At 39.9% G+C, this 19,805-nt stretch overlaps 1 protein-coding gene across 1 annotated transcript; it reads right to left on the reverse strand.

The window, feature by feature from the left end:
- Nucleotides 1-7,483: 7,483 nt before the first annotated feature.
- On the reverse strand, nucleotides 7,484-15,219 carry LOC147838603 (uncharacterized). Its single transcript, XM_087304623.1, has 8 exons — nucleotides 14,149-15,219; nucleotides 12,754-13,188; nucleotides 11,610-12,524; nucleotides 11,412-11,506; nucleotides 11,240-11,275; nucleotides 9,751-10,243; nucleotides 9,388-9,502; nucleotides 7,484-9,111 (listed from the first exon to the last, which is right to left on the reverse strand). The coding sequence occupies exons 1-7, from the start codon at nucleotides 14,435-14,437 to the stop codon at nucleotides 9,423-9,425; spliced, it is 2,343 nt and encodes a 780-aa protein (XP_087160749.1). The 5' UTR covers nucleotides 14,438-15,219; the 3' UTR covers nucleotides 7,484-9,111; nucleotides 9,388-9,422.
- Nucleotides 15,220-19,805: the final 4,586 nt, after the last annotated feature.

Genomic DNA, 19,805 nt, shown 5'->3' on the forward strand with positions numbered 1-19,805 from the left:
TAGGAGTGACCTCTGCGGAGGTTAGAGCTTGAGGGTAGGGTGTAGATAGGAGCGACCTCTGCGGAGGTTTGAGCTTGAAGGTAGGGTGTAGATAGGAGTGACCTCTGCGGAGGTTTGAGCTTGAGGATAGGGTGTAGATAGGAGCGACCTCTGCGGAGGTTTGAGCTTGAAGGTAGGGTGTATATAGGAGTGACCGCTGCGGAGGTTTGAGCTTGAGGGTAGGGTGTAGATAGGAGTGACCTCTGCGGAGGTTAGAGCTTGAGGGTAGGGTGTAGATAGGAGCGACCTCTGCGGAGGTTTGAGCTTGAAGGTAGGGTGTAGATAGGAGTGACCTCTGCGGAGGTTTGAGCTTGAGGGTAGGGTGTAGATAGGAGCGACCTCTGCGGAGGTTTGAGCTTGAAGGTAGGGTGTAGATAGGAGCGACCTCTGCGGAGGTTTGAGCTTGAGGGTAGGGTGTAGATAGGAGTGACCTCTGCGGAGGTTTGAGCTTGAGGGTAGAGTGTAGATAGGAGTGACCTCTGCGGAGGTTTGAGCTTGAGGGTAGAGTGTAGCTAGGAGCGACCTCTGCGGAGGTTTGAGCTTGAAGGTAGGGTGTAGATAGGAGTGACCTCTGCGGAGGTTTGAGCTTGAGGGTAGGGTGTAGATAGGAGTGACCTCTGCGGAGGTTTGAGCTTGAGGGTAGGGTGTAGATAGGAGTGACCTCTGCGGAGGTTTGAGCTTGAGGGTAGGGTGTAGATAGGAGTGACCTCTGCGGAGGTTTGAGCTTGAGGGTAGGGTGTAGATAGGAGTGACCTCTGCGGAGGTTTGAGCTTGAGGGTAGGGTGTAGATAGGAGTGACCTCTGCGGAGGTTTGAGCTTGAGGGTAGGGTGTAGATAGGAGTGACCTCTGCGGAGGTTTGAGCTTGAGGGTAGGGTGTAGATAGGAGTGACCTCTGCGGAGGTTTGAGCTTGAGGGTAGGGTGTAGATAGGAGTGACCTCTGCGGAGGTTTGAGCTTGAGGGTAGAGTGTAGCTGGGAGGAGCAATGAGTGGAAGAGAGTAACTCTTGCGAGAGTTGGAGCTTGAAGCGACCTCTGTGGAGGTCAGAGCTTGGGGGTAGAGTGTAGATAGGGGGAGATAGGTAGCAGTGAGTGGAAGAGAGTAACTCTTGTGAGAGTTGGAGCTCTGAGCGACCTTTGTGGAGGTCAGAGCTTGAGGGTAGATTGCGGATAGGAGGAGATAGATATCAGTGAGTGGGAAAGAGGATTTGGATAACTCTTGCGAGAGATTGGGGCTCGGAGCGACCCCTGTGGGGGTCAGAGCTAGAGGGTGAGTCATAAGGAGAAGAGAGGTAGTTGAAGTAGAGTGAAGAAGTTTTAGCTTGAGCGGACCCCTGCGGGGTTTGGAGCTTGGAGAAAGAGTCTAGGCGGAAAAAGAATAGGTAACATCGTGAAGAAGAAAGGACTGTGGCCGCTATGGCCGAATCCTGCGAGAGTTGGAGCTCAAGGGGGCCCCTTCGGGTGTCTGAAGAGTCTAGACAGGAGAAACAAGATCATTAGAGGTAGAGTGTAAAATAGATTAGTTGGGAGTGGAGTGTAGAGAAGAAAGGAACGAGAGGCTGAAAAGTAGGGTTATAAGGATAAAAGATTTGGAAAAGTTGGAAGAAGGGAACAAGCACAAATATAATACATATGTACAAACGCAGTAAATGCGCAAAGAACATGTGGATACAAACGTCTGCATCTGTAAATAGCTATTGGTGATTGCAGAAGATGCTAACTGCAATGGCCCTTGAGGGAGTTCTTGGCAAACATGTAAGGGTGCCATGGGTGGACAATTGGGCTTCTGCGGGGTTTGGTTTGGATGACTCTTGCGAGAGTCGAGGCTCTGTTAGACACCTTTTTGAGTTGGAGCCGTGTGAGGAGGTGCTTGGGGGTTGGTTAAAGCCTGTTGGGCTTTCTTGAGGTGGTATTTACTGAGACGTATATAAGATTTGAAAACTTCAGAAGACCAGCGACCAAGGGTCTGGATCTGATGGTGTGAGAGCCCGTTGTAGTGGCTGCGCCAATCCTGAATGAGTGGCTGGAAAAGGGCTCTGGGAAAAAACCTGATAGGCGAAAGATTTCTTTAAGGTGTTTTTGAAACCAGAATCGAGATACTGGACGGTTAGCGTCATCAGTAAAAAGCGGGGCCAGTGGGTTAGCCTCTTGAGATTTTCTAGGCTAAGAGGGTTTGGAATGGGCGTGTAGGTGAAGGAATATTGAAAATGAGGATAGAGTGTCCTCTCTGGAATTAATCTGTTTGCTTTGTTTGATAAGGAAAGAGATAGTTTCCCTGTCTTGCAAAGCTAGATCTGAGATGGTGGGGTGGAGTAGAGGGTTAAATTTGGATGTAACTGTTAATTCAGAACATTTAAGAAACCCCCCAAAAAATGCTAGATTGAACATAGCATCTAAGGTGCGGGCTGTATGGGAGGAAATGTAACCTTTACAGAGGGTGTAGATGCATGAGGTAAGGATTTTGAGTGTAATGGGTTGTCTAGCATGGTATGGAATTGTTTGAACGAATTCCATGCTGTGAGGTATGCATTGAGGGTTCTGGGAGCTATTGCTTGTAGCATAAGAGATAGAGAAGTTTGATGAAGATTATGAAGTGGGTGGTTTATGGAAATATCGTTACTGAATAAGGAGGGACCGGCGTTGGGTGAGGGTCTGCTTCCGGGGCTAGTTGCCAGAATATCTGCAAAGAGAAATGAGAGAGAGAGAGTCAGCGATTTGGTTTTTGCAACCAGGTACATGTTCAGCAATCATGATAAATTGTTTTTTAGCAGATATCCAGATAAGGTGTCTTAAAAATGGCATAAGCGATTGGGAGTGGGAGCGCCCTTTGTTAATGCAATGCACTGTAGCTTCGTTATCGCAGTGAAAGAGAATGCTAGATGTAGACCATTCGTCCCCCCACAGGATGGCTGCTGCGATGATAGGGTAGAATTTGAAGAGGGCTGAAAAACATTGGTCTTTGGAATGGAATTACAATTGGGTTGGCCATGTTGAGACAAACCAGTGTCCTTTATATTAGCCACTGTAACCTATTGGAGGGGCAGCGTCTGTGTATGTGTTGATGTCAATAGGGGATGCAATCAAGTCGCTGTAGAAAAAGGAACAGCCGTTCCATTGCTTAAGGAAAGAGATCCATAAGCAAAGTTCATCGCGACTGGGTTTGGAGAGAAAAATTGTTTCTTCTAAACCATGAACTGTGGTGGATAATTGATGGAGGTGGGAAATGAAAGGAATAATGCGCATAGCGAAATTTAGATGGCCGAGAATTGGTAGGAGTTCTCGTTGTGTGCACATCTGTTTTTCAAGGAAATTTGGGATAGAGAAATTATTCGATTGATTTTCTCTTTAGGAAGGGATGCTTGGAATTTATGCGAGTCTAGATTAATACCCAGAAATTCGATTGAAGTACTGGGTCCTTCCGAGATCAGCGAAAACCTGCTGGGTGATCGCTAGGTGTTTGGCTGGAGGAGATGACGGGGGGGAAATAAGAAAATCGTCTAGAAGGTGAATGAGGTATGGTATTTCGTAAATATTAGACAGAATCCAGCATAAAGCTTCTGACATTATGTCAAATATTTTTTGGGCTGCTTTTGCATCCGAAAAATAGAATTGATTTCGCCAATAAATGCCAAAAGGTGCCAGAAGTCTGGGTGGATTGGCATGATTTTAAAGGTAGGGGAAATGTCTTCTTTGGCTAGCCAGGTGTTACGACTGGCTATCTTTATGAGAGAGATCTCTTGATCAATGTCGTGGTAGTTAAGTAAATATTCGTCCAATGGGATAGTGCTGTTAATGCTAGGAAAGGAGCAATTGTGTTGGGACGAAAGGTCGACTACAAGGCGTTTTTGCCAGAACATTTTTGAGTAGCGACACCAATGGGGCTAATGCGCGAGATATTAAAAGGAGGAGCCTTGGAGTTCCAATCATGAAGTTGTTGTCGATTTCTTTTTAATAAGATAATCGACGGTTTCAGGTTCGGAGGTTGCAGACTGCAGGTTAGGACAGATTGGATAAAGTGAAAAATGGAATGTATCCTTTGTGAAGAGGATGTGGAGTGTAATAGGTTGGATGAGGGTCAGCTTCTGGAGCCAGCAGTCATGATCTCTAAAATAGAAAAAACAAAGAGAATCAGAAATTAAATCTTTGCAAAATAATACAAGTATGGCAGACATGAAAATTGTTTTAGTTTATATCCATGCGAGGCATCTTAATAAGGGCATGGGCGGCTGTAAATGGAAGCGCTTTTGATAATGCATGGTCCGATGACTTCATTGATACGATGTGCAAGGATGGTAGGGGTGGGTGTTCGTCTCCTAACGGGATGACAGATGAATGGAGAGCTGAGGACATGGGATATGGCTAGTCTGGTGGTCCTGGAAAACTGGTACCCCTTGAAGACTGAGCATGTGAAGTGATAGTGAAGTTTAAATTTGTATTTATAACAGTCAAGTGGGAAGTTTGTTTCTTTGCCGTTTTCACATCCGACTGACTTGCTATATAATCTTATATGACGCTTGTAAATCAACACATGAGTCGCTGGCGTATTACAATTGGACTTCTGTGCTTGATGGCATAATGTTTTTCAATAGCTTGTTAATATTTACTGGTTGGGTAATAATCTTTTCAGAAGTTAAATGTCAAATGGAATATTATTATTATTATTATTTTTTTTTTAACTAAATTTACAAGCGTGTCTGGCCTATTCATTCATAAGGTCTTTGCAACAGAGTCAAGAGAGAGGGCGGGACCATCTCCAGTCTTTTAGCTCATTGGATGGAGACGCTTATCTTTACAGCTATTGGCTTAAGGAGTTTCAGTCAGGCCATGCAAAAGGTGCAAAAAGCCTGGCGGCCATTTTGTTGATCAAATTCAACATTGTTTGTGGCTGGAGCTGCTGCTCTGCTGAACACATTCCAGCAAACAATCTGTTAAACGATGGATAGCATGTGTACTGCTAGGAGAAGGTGAGGGTTCCGTTTTATTGCAATAGCTTTGGAGTTTGGCTTATATCTTGCTGGGAAATAAGGTTGAAGACACAGCAGATGCGTTGTGGAGGCTCTTTGAAGTGGAAGGTTTTGGTGTTGTTGTTTAAGCTGTTGATGAAATTGTTGGAGTTGTAGTTGTTTGAAATGGTAGCAATAGTAGTTGTTGTTGTTGTTGCTGTAGCTTGTATATTGTAGCTTGTAGATTGAAGCTTTTAGATTGTATATTGTAGATTGTAGCTTGAAGCTTTTGTAGCTTGTAGCACTTGTAGCTTTTGTAGTTGATGAGCAGAGCAGAGCGTTCTTCCAAATGAAGATCCTGAAGATTGTAGCTTGTTGCCGCTTTAGTTGTCCATGCTGGTTTGGAGTTGGTTCTTCAACGGAGCTAGCTACGGTGAAGCTGCTTCTTCCAAACGAAGATAAAGTGAACTGAAAACTTAGACTATTTATGGTGCCTTAGGGCTCATATGATTGGAAGATTAGTGATTAGCAAATGCGAGACTGGACGTGATAAATCATAAGCACGTGATCCTCTCGAAATTAGTTTATGAATAAACTTCACATAAGGATTGTGAGGTTACTTCCTTGTCATTATAAAGCCTGGATTGCCAATGACCACGCTAATGAATGATTTGGATAATCACACCCACAAGGTGTAGAGGCACACATATGCTAATTTGAAAACGCAGCACTCAGGTGTGCTATAAAAGGCAGCAGGTGAGTTCACCTATATTCATCAAAAATAGAGGGAGCTAGAAGAAGAGTGAGAATGAGAGGGGGAGCTCAAAGAGGAGAAGAATGAGGTAGAGGAAGAGGAGGTAGAGGAAGAGGAACAGAAGGACTTGAAGAGTTGATTGAACCTGAACACAGAAGACGCCCAAGTTTGACTCAAGAAATCTGTGCAACACTTATTGACCATGAACTGACACTGAAGCTGGACAAAGAGTTCAACAATATCTCAGCAGAAATACTGTATTTCTTGAATTGAAATAAATACTTGAAATATTCAGTCTGCAGCATCAGTGTTGTTCAGTGCTTGATATGTTTATAGTAGGCCTATTTGTGTACATTCTCCCTATATCTCAAACTAATCATGAAGAATGTTGTGGGTTTGTCATTATTTTGTTTTGTCATCGAAATGATCCCTTACAAAACAATGTCTGCCCTAAAATCTAGCATATGCTTTTTCCTAAAATTAGTTTTTTTACAAATGCGTTTTCTGTTTATCACAGCAGTGTGAAACTGTCTGCAATGCTCTGGGTGCTCTGGTTTCCCCCGAAAGTCCAAAGAAAAAAACAAATACGTGGTACAGTTGAAGTGGGTAAGCTAAATTGTCTGTAGAGTATGTGTGAATAAGAGTGTATGGGTGTTTCCTAGTGATGGGTTGTGGCTGGAAGGGCATCCGCTGTGTAAAACATATGCTGTATAAATTGGCGGTTCAATCTGCTGTGGCGACCACAGATTAATAAAGGGACTAAGCTGAAGAGAAAATAATGAATGAATGTCACTTTAAGCTGAATACTAGTCTCTTGAATTCAGTCAAATATTGTGTACTGTCATCATGGCAAATATAAAATAAATCAGTTATTAGAAATGAGTTATTAAAACTATTATGTCTAGAAATGTGCTAAAAAATCTCTCCATTTAACAATTTGCAGAAAAATACACAGGAGGGCTAATACTTCAGACTTCATCATATATAAGAGCACTGGCTGTATCAAAACAGAATAAAATAAATTAATAATGCAAAACCTCTTTATATAATGTCAATATACAAGTCATTGGTTATATGCCACAATACTGAAAATAGTTAGCAAAGTTTGCTGACATCAGCATAACAGAGTCAGTGCTTAAATGATTAAAAAATGAGAAATAAAACAGAACTGACAGCAAATTCACCGTTATTCAGCTCATAATCAGTCTCTAGGGAAAGATTAGCAGTGTTTAGGAGCCAATATCTGGATGAGAGACCACTTAAAGGAATAGTTCCAGCCTGATCTCATGAGAAAACGTAAGTATTTTACGTTTTGCCAGTTTAGTGGCTAATTACGAGTTCAGACGTACGAAATTTTCCAATTTTAAAAAGGAGGCGTGGCACCTAACCCCACCCCTAAAACCAACCATCATTGGGTGAAGAGCAAATCGTACTAAATTGTATGAATTAGATCATACAAATTCATACGAATTAGCCACTAAATCAAAAAGTTATGAATTGCTTTGAGATTGTGTTGGATAGTTCACCAAAAAAAAAAATGAAAATTTTGTGATCATTTTCTTCTGTTGAACACAAAGGAAGATGTACTTAGGAATGTTGCAAACCCATGACCATTGACATCCATAGTAGAATAAACAAATACTGTAAAAGTCAATGGCTATATTCTTCAGAATATCTTCTTGTGTCTTTAACAAGAAACAAACTCAAAGTAGTTTTGAACAAGTCTGAAATGAATAAATAATGACAAACTTTTCATTTTTGGATGTACAATCAACTTTATTCATTCAGAAAAAAAGTTCAAATTGCCTCTTTAATGCTGATACTCGATATCGATGGAAGCATCATCTGAAGAAGATGTGTTGTTTCTCCAGAGATTAAGAGGATGAAGATTAAATAAATCCACCATGAAAGAGTTGAACACCCTCAACGTCTCCGATTTCACCTGTACTTCAGCCAGTCGCGATGCATTGGGTCAGATATACACGATAAGCAAAACCTGGACATCATTTATTTTAGTTCCTGCATGTTGTATTGTGTGGCTCCAAATCATGAAAAAGGTTTTTGTTCCTTGACTTTGAAGATATGATGCAGAAATAATTATAATAACTATACTTACAGTATACAGTTATTATAATAACTGACTTTGTATTAAAATTGATTTAAAATTTTCAGACTTTCTCACTTCAAGCCTCCCTAAAGGGGCAGTTCACCCAAAACTGAAAATTCTTTATTCTTCATTAAACACTCTTTACTTGTTAACATGTATCAATACTTTTATTATTTACTCTTATTAAAAGGCCCTCCACCACCCCCTACTCCTCCTAGCTCATTTCTGATATCAGTAATTCTGAAATCTGAGAACTCCCTCACCCTCAAAGTCCAGAAAAATACCAGAAATTTTGTTCTATGATTTTTGTTATACAATTGAACCACTGACGGCACTTTTGTTCAGTAGTTTCTGAACTTTGTTTCTGAGCAACTTGGGGCTGTTGCTGTCCATGGAGGATGAGGAAGCACTCTGATTTCATCTAAAATATCTTCATTTGAGTTCAGGAGATTTTTTCGTTAAAAAGAGCCAAGAACTGTCTAAAAATAACAACAGAAATACAGAAGTCTACAATTACTTTAGGGTCAGTGTTAGTAATGTACACTTCCATCCACAACACAAATTGAAAAAAGGCCCTCCACCACCCTCTACTCCTCCTAGATCGTTTCTGATATCAGTAACTCTAAAATCTGAGAACTCCCTCACCCTCAAAGTCCAGAAAAATACCAAAATAGATTTTCTGGTAGTTTCTGGACTTTTGTTTCTGAGCAACTTGGGGCTGTTGCTGTAAATGGAGGATGAGGGAGTTCTCTGATTTCATCTAAAATTTTCAGTTGTGTTCAGGGGATTTTTAGCCAATAAATAATAAAATATATGCTCATTTTAGCCAAGGGCTGTCCTAAAATCTATATTTTTTAAACCTTCTGCTTATCATAGAAACCTGACCCAATGCATTGTACTGGCGCTGGTGTTTCTTGATCATCATTATCCTCAAGAGAAACAACTCTTCCTCCTCAATATGCAGTCAGATTTAACCATCCACATCCTTACAGTCCACCACTAGTTTCCATTTCCTACTGCACAGAAGAGGCAGTTTACTGGGAAAGATGATGATGCTGATCCTGCAAACTTTGGCTCAGGCTCTGGTTCTGGATCAGTTAGATGTGGCTTCTTCTTTTTTTTCCATTTGCAGTGAAGAAATGGCTTCTTTATGATGTTTGTGTTGGGTTTCATGAGTTTTTTTTAATGGAAAACCTTGTTTTTTTTTTTCTTTTTTAAGATGAGAGGATTTTTTGTAGAAGACCTTGCTGCTTTCTATGTGAAGTCCATACTGAGGAAAAACAAAAGAGGAAATATTAAATGCATGTCTGGAATTTGACTAGTCCAACAATCATGTTTATGAGAGTTTATGATTGTTTATTACAGAAGTAACATCAACGTGTGGATGTCAAATAGTCTTCAAGGTTTTGACATCAAATCATTCAGCATTTTGGAAATGCTTTTTTTAATGTCAAAACAGATTTATAAACTGCATATCTGACACTGGCCGATCATCAGCTTTGTGTGTCTAGTAAATGTAGTTTCCTTCAGGCTGAGTTGTGTTTACCTTTATCTGCATTGAGTCTTGTCTTCATTCAAGTGTCACTTCATCCAGTCATGTTGTAAGAACCCATCAAGTATCAGGCTATGTCTCAGACACTTATCGATCAGGTCACGGCAGTCTGTACAAGGAAAAAGATGGTTAATACACTGCTTATAAGATCACATCTTTCTTATAAGACTGTATCATATACACTAAAGCTGACATTTATCAAGATACCTTCTGAAATTTGTATTACCATACCATTAATAGTGCAGTATTTGCCAAGATATGAATAAATCTTCAAAATGTGCATAAAAAATGAAGGTTTAACTTAAAGATAAAGTTTAAATATTTTAATGGAAACACAGCTAGTGTCTGTTTACTCACCACTGGTTAAGCTGGCTGCAAGTGAAAAACTGCAATTGAATTTAGCAGCGAAGTAAGTCTTTATGTTTCCGGTCACCATGTAAATCAGCAGGCAGCCTATATCCCTGGTGCTGTCCAAGTTGGTACTATATATGTCCTGTGCACACACTTTGTAAGCGCAGCCGAAGTCGATCAGCTTGATCTCCTTAGTCATCGTGTTGACCAGAATGTTGCCTAAATGCAGGTCGTTGTGCACAATGCCTTTGCCAAAGCAATGCTTGACTGCCAGAATGATCTGTCGCAAGAGGCATTTTGCCAAAAGTTCGTCCAGCTTGCCACAATTGCGTACATAGTTCTTCAGGTCTTCAGAATGCTTTGGGTACTCCAGGACCATTGAAATGTATCCAGGTTCATTAAACCACTCGTACATTTCGATCACGTATTTGCACAATGGCGGACGCTTCATCATAAGCATTAACTCTACTTCATTAATCATCGGTTTGGAACAGCCAGGCTAAAGAGAAAAAGAGAACAAGGGTTAGTAGATGCAGATCTGATGGAAGAATACTTCATGCAAAAATGTTTTAAAATTTTCAGAAAAAGTTCATACTCTTAAAAAAAAACGCCTCTCAGGCATTCTGTTTGAATGGGGAAACAGCAAAATGTGTCAAACTCAGTTCCTGGAGGGCCGCAGCTCTGCACTGTTTAGGTCCAACCCTAATTATACACAACTGATCAGACTAATCCAGTCCTTCAGGCTGGTTTGAAACCTACAGGTAAGTCTGTTGAAGCCAGGTTGGAACTAAACTATGACGGGTTGTGGCGCTCCAGGTACTGAGTTTGACACCCCTGATCTATATGGTAATCTCTGATTCATTCACTCAGGGCTTCATTCGCCATATTGACTGTTGCACTTTTGCTCATTCAAAACTAAACAAATGACATGTCTCGTGTAGTCAATAGTCTTTGATTAACAGCAAGGGTTCACAGGTTTACCTTGGGCTGCATAATGTAATGTTTCAGCATTGATATCACAGTGTGCACATCCGCAATAGTCACACTGCAGTATATGCAATGTTGAGTCTGGATTGATTATTCAATTGCTGTAACTAAATATTAATGGACTCCTCAGAAAACCCTCCAAAAAATCTACTTGATGTATGTTTTGCTCTATTCCGCTTATTTATGCTTGCATATTGTTTTTTATTATATTTGATGCATGATTCACTCCCTTACAGAATCATCACAATCAGGCTAAATATATAAATTACTTACGAAAAGAGCTATTGAAGCCATCTGGTGAAACTGTAAATATTGTCGCAATAAATATTAAAAAAAGCAAAACAATTTTCCAATATCATGCAGCCCTAGTTCAACAACAGCAAAATGACTTTCTTCAACTAGATCATGAGTGAAATTTTCATACAGGTTCAAATGACTGGATTGCACAACAGTAAATGTGTCCAAACCATTAAAGAAGTGATTGAGTGATTTATGTTTTCCAACTTACCACGTAATGGTCATTCTCAATCTGTTTGATGGCAACCTGCAAGGAGAAAATACAATTATAATTTTTTCCACCATATTTTTTAGTCTCAAATTGATTTAATTTGAGCAACACAGCTGCTCAATTAGACAATTAACAAAGAGAGCAACATGTATAGTATAAGACGAGATATTACCTCCTTGTTATCAGATTTACGGAGCGATTTGCGTACTGTGCCAAAGGCCCCGCTTCCCAGAATATCTCCCAGCTCATAGAAACTTGCCAAAGATCCTGAAAAAAAGAAGAGGTTGGTTAAGTGCTTTCAGGTCTTTCATACTGATATTATCTTACATTAACACATAAACGTTGTATTAGCTTTTATTATAATACTGACTCTGATTGGCATAGGATCTTGACGCCAAGATCTTGGGCCTAGATGGTCTAGGGACAGGCTTTGGAACTGGATGAGGTTTATCAGTGTTGTGGATCCCAGATGGTCTAGGGACAGGCTTTGGAACTGGATGAGGTTTGTCAGTGTTGTGGATCCCAGATGGTCTAGGGACAGGCTTTGAAACTGGATGAGGTTTATTAGTGTTGTGGATCCCAGATGGTCCAGGGACAGGCTTTGGAACTGGATGAGGTTTGTCAGTGTTGTGGATCCCAGATGGTCTAGGGACAGGCTTTGAAACTGGATGAGGTTTATTAGTGTTGTGGATCCCAGATGGTCCAGGGACAGGCTTTGGAACTGGATGAGGTTTATCAGTGTTGTGGATCCCAGATGGTCCAGGAACAGGCTCTTTATCCTGATCTGGATCTGGCTCTTTACCAGGATCTGGCACTGGATCTGACTCAGGCTCTCGATCTGGCTTTGGATCTTCATCAAATTCTTGATCTGGATCTGGCTCTTGATCTGGACCGCGCTCTTGATCTGAAACAGGCTCTGAAACCAGATCAGGCTCTTGATCAGGGTGTAGATCTTCATCATACTCTTGAACTGGCTCATGATCTGGATTGTGCTCCGAATCAGGATCAGGCGCTTGATCTGGATCTGGCTCTTGATCTTGACCCGGCTCATGATCTGGATTGTGCTCTGAATCAGGATCAGGCGCTCGATCTGGATCTGGCTCATGATCTAAATTGTGCTCTGAATCAGGATCAGGCTCTGGATCTGACTCTGGCTCTTGATCTGGATCAGAATCAGGGTCCACTTTGTTTCGTCTTCTGCGGAGGAAAGGCATCTTCATGACCTTCCACACCCTCCTGAAGAAAGCATGGATTTTGTTCCTCCTGCAGCCTTGTGTTTGGATTTCTTAGATGAAGATAAATAACAAAGAAAATATTAGAAGCATGACAGTCAAATATGAATATAAAATGTTTTTGATTAGTTTTGAGTAACATGATATGAAGTGTTTTGAGATGTGCATTTGCTAATTAATGTTTGACATAATCTCAACTAAAACATGAAGAAAGGGGCGGAGCATAGAGCCTCCTTTGTTAAAAACAGCCAGTAGCGTTTAGTTTTTCTCAAAGCTCTTTACCCAGGCCTGGCTCTTGATCTGGATCTGGCTCTCGGTCTGGATCTGGCTCTTCACCCGGGTCTGGCTCTCGATCTGGATCTTCACCCGGATCTGGCGCTTCACCCGGATCTGGCTCTCGGTCTGGATCTGGCTCTTCACCAGGATCTGGCTCTGGATCTGATTCAGGCTCTCGATCTGGCTCTGGATCTTCATCATATTCTTGTTCTGGATCTGGCTCTTGATCTGGACCGTGCTCTGAATCAGGATCAGGCTCATTACCTGGATTGTGCTCTGAATCAGGATCAGGCTCTGGATCTGGCTTTGGATCTGGCTCTTGATCTGGATCAGGGCCCACTTTGTTTCGTCTTCTGCGGAGGAAAGGCGTCTTCATGACCTTCCACACCCTCCTGAAGAAAGCATGGATTTTGTTCCTCCTGCAGCCTTGTGTTTGGATTTCTTAGAAGAAGAAAAATAACAAAGAAAATATTAGAAGCATGACAGTCAAAAATGAATATAAAATGTTTTTGATGAGTTTTTTTTGAGTAACATGATATGAAGTGTTTTGAGATGTGCATTTACTATTTAATGTTTGTCATAATCTCAACTAAAACATGAAGAAAGGGGCGGAGCATAGAGCCTCCTTTGTTAAAAACAGCCAGTAGCGTTTAGTTTTTCTCACAGCTCTGCCAGTAAGAGGGGTTGAGCTCAAGCACATCAAATGAACACCAAATGTAAAAATGAGGGCGGGACATGTCAGATACTAGAAAGCCGTTGATTGATCAGAAAATTTGATGATTTATGCTGAAATGAAAAACTGCAAGCTTTACATGTTTTTATCTTGTAAATGTGAATTTTGTTACTGTTTTGTTCCACACTAGCTTATAGATATCCTTAAGTCTAGCATACTGATGCTAATGTGTTAAAAATACATTATCCTAATTTCACAGGGCTTTTAAGGAGTATAAATTAATTTCTAGACATAGTGTTGTGGGAAAAGTTGCATCATGTCTATAATAAATGCATTAAAACTATCTCATTGTAATGTTTTATCTGACAATGTTCAGTTTTTTTATTCTTTTGAGTGTCCCAAATTATGAAGAAGCGGATTTTCTCAAAATACTTGTACTAAGAGCAGCTAAATGTCTTTTTCAGTGTCAATGTGGATTCATTGTTTTGGCTAAGCCCAGTGAAAAACAACTCTCACTTTTTGACAATTTACCTCACAGGACAACTGTTTCTAATCCCAAAGTCTATTTAAAACCCATTATTGATCATTTCTCATTATTGTTTCATGTAATGTGTCTTTTTTCATTTATACATTTATTTTAATGCCTCAATATTTGCATATATCTCTATCCTTGATTTTTAAATGATTTTAACAGATTATAAATGTTGAGTGTTTGCTGATAATCTCACCGGTTGCATTTCCCTCCACTTTATTAGCAGTAGAGGGCTTGTGAAGTGCTGTAGCGGCCTCTGAAACCACAGTCCCGTCCACCTGGTCAATCCAGGGACAGAAGTCGTCGCAAAAGCCGTTTGTGTCCTGCCACAAACCCGTCTCTGCTTTCTCCATTTCACTACACGCAGATGCTGTTACTGCCATCGCGTGGTCAAATACGGACATCGTGTTTTTACTCATAAAGTGTTGTAGTTCACTCATCGAGTGTTTTAAGTCGACAGATGATTGGTAAATCGGTAAATTCATCGAAACTCTGTAAACGCGCTCAAATGACAATCCTTTCACTAGCTTGATAATCACTGAACTGAAGATCGGTTTGCCGAGTGGCGTCACTTATGGAACATTAGAAATGGCGTCTCTAGGCGTGTTTATTTTCAAAATACATACATTTGAATTAAATAAAGCTGACTAATAAAGGCGAACACACAGCAAATTGAAAGTTTATTAAAGTAAAAAAAGTCACAGTTAATAGTTCATTAATATTATGAATTGCATTGAAATGTGATTAATTTATTGCTTGTTAATTAGAAAACTAGGTTCTTAGTGCTGGGATGTGTGTTACATAAACCTACATGTTTTATAAATACACGTGTCAATGAGGAGGTTTATAGCCATTCCAAGGCATTCAAATAAACCATAGTTTTCGTTTAATTTTCATGTTAAAATTACTAAAACTCTTACCTTAATTTAATATACAAGGTTTCTGAATGTTGGTTTGTATTTTACAAATAAAATACCGCCATCTATAAGGCTAGAGGAAAAAAGTTGCAATTTCCACATATATCCAGCAGGGGTCATCAGACACCTATTCATTTCAGTTTACATTTCTTGACGCTTTAGAAATTATTTCCTTAAACTGATGATATATATTTACCAAATGGACTTTATCATTCTACAAATACATTAAAATTCAGCTTTTTGTACTTATGGTTATTGTTGCTGATATATTTTTAATTGTTTGCTCTTTACAAACAACAGCCAATTTCAATGTGCCAAAATAAAAGTCTCAGATAACTCTGTGTGTGTGTGTGTGTGTGTGTGTGTGTGTGTGTGTGTGTGTGTGTGTGTGTGTGTGTGTGTGTGTGTGTGTGTGACACACACTCCATGTTGATTTTTTTGCTTTAGTATTAGTTAGTCTTTCATTTATAAACATTTTTCAGATTTTTATTAGATTTGTTTTTGCCAATTTTTATAAAAATGTTCTCTGTTGCAGTCATACTAGTGTGTGTTTGTGCCTGTGTGCAGAAATGTAAGACATTCCAGATTTATAATGGGTTTCACATTTCTACCTAACAGTGATTTAAATTTTTCTTACACACCTTTAAAACAACCAAATCAACTTCAGTTTTTTTTGTGTTTGGAGATTTGTTTAGGGTAGTTGGAGAGCTTCATGCTCCTAAGATAAAGGGAACATTTACAGTAAACAAAAATAGGAAGCTCTGACCCTGTGGGCCAATTAAGGGTTAATAAATATATAGACATATAACATATTGTGCTATGTTAACTTAAAATGTAGAGTTAAGTACTGAGGACATATACTTTATAATCTAAACTGAATTTAAATCCAGCAAGTGTTACAACAAACCCTCTGTCTGTTACAACTAGCCCTGCAGATGGAGTAAATAATCACATTTTTACTCTAAACACCTTTGATCGATATGATAACATCAACTTTAAACATATTTGATCAGCAATCTGTCTTTCAATGACTTTCAAATTCAAACGTATTCATGAGATGTGAAGTTGATCTGAATTGTTGTAGAATTGACACAAAACGGATTATAATTTAATAACTTTTTATTTATTATATCTTTTAAGGATTTGTAGTCAGACAGCTCCAACTCATATAACAATAATAACAATATTAACTCATAATAACAATAACACAACTCATATATTAAAAATACTTGATTTCTTTCACCTGAAGAGGAAACAGACGAATCACAATATTTATAATACATCACAATAAAACATATGTTGAATAAGTTGTCAGTTCATTCCTCTGTGGCAACCCCTGATTAATAAAGGGACTAAGCCGAAAAGAAAATGAACGAATGAATGAATGAATGAATGAATGAATCTGATGGTAAACATGAATTAATTGTATTTTTTTTTATCAGACTTGACAAAAACAGTCTGCAGAAACACTTTCATTGACATTCAACAGAACACAAATGAGATAAAACATGGGAAGCATAACACACACACAAACACACACACACACACACACACACACACACACACACACACACACACACACACACACACACAAACACATTCATACACACTCACCGGCCACTTTATTAGGTACACCCGTCCAACTGTTTGTTAAAGCAAATTTCTAATCAGCCAATCGCATGGCAGCAAATCAATGCATTTAGGCATAAAGACATGGTCAAGACAATCTTCTGCAATTCAACAGAGCAATGTGAATGAACGTGGCGTGGTTGTTAGTGCCAGATGGGCTGGTCTGAGTATTTCAGAACTGCTGATCTACTGGGATTTCCAAGCAAAACCGTCTTTAGGGTTTACAGAGAATGGTCCAAAAACAAGAAAATATCCAGTAAGTGGCAGTTCCGTGGGCGCAAATGCCTTGTTGATGCCAGAGGTCAGAGGAGAATGGCCAGACTGGTTCCAGCTGATAGAAAGGCAACAGTAACTCAAATAAGCACTCGTTACAGGCGAGATCTGCAGAAGAGCATCTCTGAACGCACAGCATGTCCAACCTTGAGGCGGATGGGCTACAGCAGCAGAAGACCACATCAGGTGCCACTCCTGTCAGCTAAGAACAGGAAACTGAGGCTACAATTCACACAGGCTCACCAAAATTGGACAATAGAAGATTGGAGAATGTAGTTTGCAGTATGCAGTGACCATTTTTTGGAGGATGATTACACTGAGAAGATCTTTGAGTCAGAAAAATTAGTCAGTCGTTGCACCAACACACTGACACCTGAAGCTGCTACGTCTGTTTTCAATTTCTCAGGCTATAACGCGAGCTCAATGGACCTCGCAACTTTCTCTGCAAAGTGACACTTCAGTCCGTCGAAGGGAAAGAGCTCTAAAATGTGCCAGCCAGGTAATGAAGAGACCAGTGTGTCCTTAAAAAATATAAATATATAATATTTAATATATAATAATTATGATGTAATATAAAATATAAATGTTTAAACATGGCATATAGATTATTAGTAGAATGTTCTCACATATAACATTGTTTCATGGTTTGGTAGCACAACACTTAGAAGAAGAAATTATAACTAATTATCAATCAGGCAAATTTGATAACAAACAACATTGGCTGCAGAATTGATTTGACTCCTCCATGAAAAAAGGTAATTGCGATTAACACATCTCCTTCAACCATCATTTGAAATGTTACCATCGAGAAATCCCTGAGAAATGCTTATAAAAAGTCATTTACACCAGTTGTCGTATGAAATCAAATTACTGTTTAATGTGAATGGTACGGTTGTTAACAATACAGTAATATGCATGGGGCTAATATGTTTTTAAGTTTTTAATACATGCGGTTATCTTGAGTGTTGCCATTACATGATTGCTTTATGGTTGTATGTCACCAGTGTTAAAGACAAATTTTACTTCAGTGCCAAGCAGAACAGACAAGGTTTAAACAAACATTGTCACCTCTTTGTCAATCTTGATATCTGAAAACTTGCTCCACTTTCTTTTTTTTCTATTGTTTTCTAAGTTGACTATACTGCTGCCATTTTGGGATTGTACCTGTGTGAATCATAGGAGTAGAGAATCTTAGAAACATTCATGTTCATGAAACTTGAAATCAAATCAAATCACTTTTATTGTCACACGATGCTGTGATGAGTGAAAAGCTTAGGTGCTGGCTCCAGACAGTACAAAATACAGATGACAGTGCAAATACAATGACGGTGCAAAATACAGACAGTGCAAATACAACGACAGTGCAAAATACAACGGCAATGTGAAACTGTGCTCTACACAGTGCAGGTGTAGAACGGAGGATGTGGGGGCTCATTCCAAACCTCCTGAGACACCTGGGGAAGAAGAGGCGTTGTTGTGCCTTCCTCAGCACTGCGTCCGTGTGGGCAGTCCATGTCAAATCCTCAGCGATGTGTACTCCAAGAAACTTGAAAGTGCTGACTCTCTCCACTGGCGTCTCGTTGATGGTTATTGGGGTGTGTTCTCTCTTCTCTCTCCTGAAATGCACCACCAGCTCCTTGGTTTTGCAATTCCATGTTAAAATTATTTGACGTTCTCTGTACTCTCTTGCCATAGGATGCTACCCACTCAAGGACAGTCAGGGTCAACCAGAAGACAGGCGTTTTCAAATTTACTTTGCATCTAAAAATGGTCTACCTGGTGTATGATCTCAATCCTAATGAGTAAGAAACCCTGGGCTCATGTTTCAACTCTGTATATGCACAAAAACTTGGCGTACGCCAGATTTCATGCTCACGTTTGGATTTAATAACGATGAAATTATGAGAATGGTCCATGCCAACTTCATGTCGGGTGTACGTGCATTTCTTGTGCGTGTTGTTTTATTTCCATTGGCGACTCCTAGAGGCAATTGTGTTAAACTGCACACTACAAACTATCTTTGAGCCGTGCAATGGCAGCTGTATGGGAAAGGATCATCCGCAAGTCTAGCAGGTATATAAGGTTTCCATACCATGCAGTTGACCAGCCAAACATTAAAGCCCATTTTGCAGCGATCGCCGGTTTTCCCAGCGGAGCAATCGACTGCACGAACATTGCTATAAAGGTGCCATCTGAAGACGAATTTGGATACGTGAATCGGAAACATTTCCATTCAATAAATTTGTAAATAATTCCTACTTGTCTTCCTCGTGATGAAGAGTAGGCAAACTGATATGTAGTAGAGAAAAAAAGAATGGGTTCATCAGATGCTCATGCTGGATTTGAACCGGGTTCATGATCGATTGTGTCAAAACGTGGCCATGCTCTTTACGAGCTACGCCATTCACACTGCTGTTTGCCAGTCTCTTTAGTTATGTTGTCTCTGTCAATCAAACGGTGATGGGCGGAATCACTCAACTAGCTCATTCCAACGAGGTGTGCTGTTTGCACTTAGCCTAAATAGACACTACAAAATTTTACACCTTTACATCAGACTATTTCTTTTTTAATTCACTCACAGTGCGATGTTCAGACTCCTTGCATTAACCGCATCAGCTAAACTCTCCCACTCTTTTTTTTTATTCATTTTTTGTTAGTAATTCCGGAGGACAAATTTGCAAATAACCGTTTTTCTCTGGTCTACCACCAGTTCATATTCTGTGAAGTTTCTCTTTTTGCTTGCTTTTTTTATTGCTTTTTCGTTTTGCCAAAGTAGAATTATTACCATATTTATTAGGGGGAGGAGGCAGGGAGGGGTTTTGTGCTTGTGCACGTGCGCTCAGTTTCACGTTAATTTGGATCCACAAAAAGAAAATGCGTGGAATTCCGTGTACGCAGTGTTTCATACATCTGAATTTTTTCACTGCGTATGCAATGTTTTAGTATGAATTCAAAGCAAGTCTTCATGCATGAGGCCCCTAGTGTTTACTCAGCTAGAAATGTGACGTTCCTAGAACGTTCTCAGAATGTCACC

Source organism: Danio rerio, chromosome 22 (assembly GCF_052040795.2).
Source record: "Danio rerio strain M-AB ecotype USA chromosome 22, GRCz13ab, whole genome shotgun sequence".
Classification (NCBI taxonomy): Eukaryota; Metazoa; Chordata; class Actinopteri; order Cypriniformes; family Danionidae; genus Danio; species Danio rerio.